Raw genomic sequence first — 1205 nt, forward strand, 5'->3', positions numbered from 1 at the left:
CCCCCGTCGGGCAAATCCTGGCGCCACCCCTGACCCTATCAGGAAAATCTAGCAGGGGTGGCACCATTGAGGGGCAGGGAGAGCTACCCCAGCCCCTTTGTCGGGGATAGCTGCCCCCACCTCTTAGTAGACCGTAAAATTGATTAAATAAGCCTTTGAAAAACCTAAATTGTCAAAACTCTAGACCACTTTGGAAATATTTTGAGCGCGATGACCAATCACGCCCACTTTGCTCTCGTTGGAGACATTCGTCTTCCTCGTCGGGGCATATACCCTCCCCCTTCGGGCAAATCTTGGAGCCATCCCTGGAATGTAATATGATTATTCGTTGTGGACAGAGTGGGTTACGGTTAGGCTATAGCTTCAAAGTGATCCAGTAAAAAGTCTTTTTATCGTCTGTTAAGGAGGTCATCTCTTATAAAATTCTGTCAGGGCCTTATATGTATTGGCCATTTAGAATGTTAACTTTGAATACCGCATTTAAAAAAAGTAGCCATACATTCCGTATTTGACGTTAAAATATATAATATAGTTAATAGGTAATATAGCTTTATTGACGGCAAATAAATTTTACAAATGTTAAATACATTTTATTCTACAAAATATACAAATTTTTAGTCTTAGCACTTGTCAAAAGTATCGATTGATATTATAGAATTTTAATTACTCAATGTATACCATTTATTGGACTAAACGATTGTCGATTTATAAATTGCAACATGTACAAACAACTTACCAGCCTTTGGGTAGGTCACAATAAATACATCGTCATCTCGAACTTCGAATGATCGAGCAAGATCGACCATGTCAGGTCGTACTTGTGGCGGGTACCTGTTACCCTCTAGGACTACAAACCCAGAAAACTCTCCCTCCTTTGGGATGCGGTCGGCGGTGCAACTCATTATCTATTTTGTCGGTGGGCACTGTTGTTTTCAACTAGGGACAATTGTGAGGGTTTACGAATAACGTACGTCCCGCGTGAACCTTATTTATATGCAGTAAAATGCTCATCTTGCTCATTTGATATTCTAGAATATGAGGGCTCCTGTCTTTATTGTCCTTGTTGCTTTGTATGACATCGGCCATTTCATATTACTATATCATACATTTTCAAATTTTAAAGTAAGATTATATCTTAATAGCCCCAAATAATAATAATAATAATAATAATAATAATAATAATAATAATAATAATAATAATAATA

The 1205-nt window shown here is 37.8% G+C and overlaps 1 protein-coding gene across 1 annotated transcript in view; it reads right to left on the reverse strand.

Annotated features, from left to right (window-relative positions):
* The window catches only part of LOC117122543 (amine sulfotransferase-like), an 8311-nt gene extending 7327 nt beyond the window's left edge, over window positions 1–984 (reverse strand). Inside the window, exon 1 of the mRNA XM_033268136.1 lies at window positions 737–984. Within this exon, the coding sequence (XP_033124027.1) occupies window positions 737–902 (166 nt within the window). The 5' untranslated portion in view covers window positions 903–984. The remainder of the gene's footprint in view (window positions 1–736) is intronic.
* Between the last annotated feature and the right edge of the window lie 221 nt (window positions 985–1205).

Source organism: Anneissia japonica, unplaced genomic scaffold (assembly GCF_011630105.1).
Source record: "Anneissia japonica isolate Jap-2015-1 unplaced genomic scaffold, ASM1163010v1 scaffold1889_len2455224_cov183, whole genome shotgun sequence".
NCBI lineage: Eukaryota > Metazoa > Echinodermata > Crinoidea > Comatulida > Comatulidae > Anneissia > Anneissia japonica.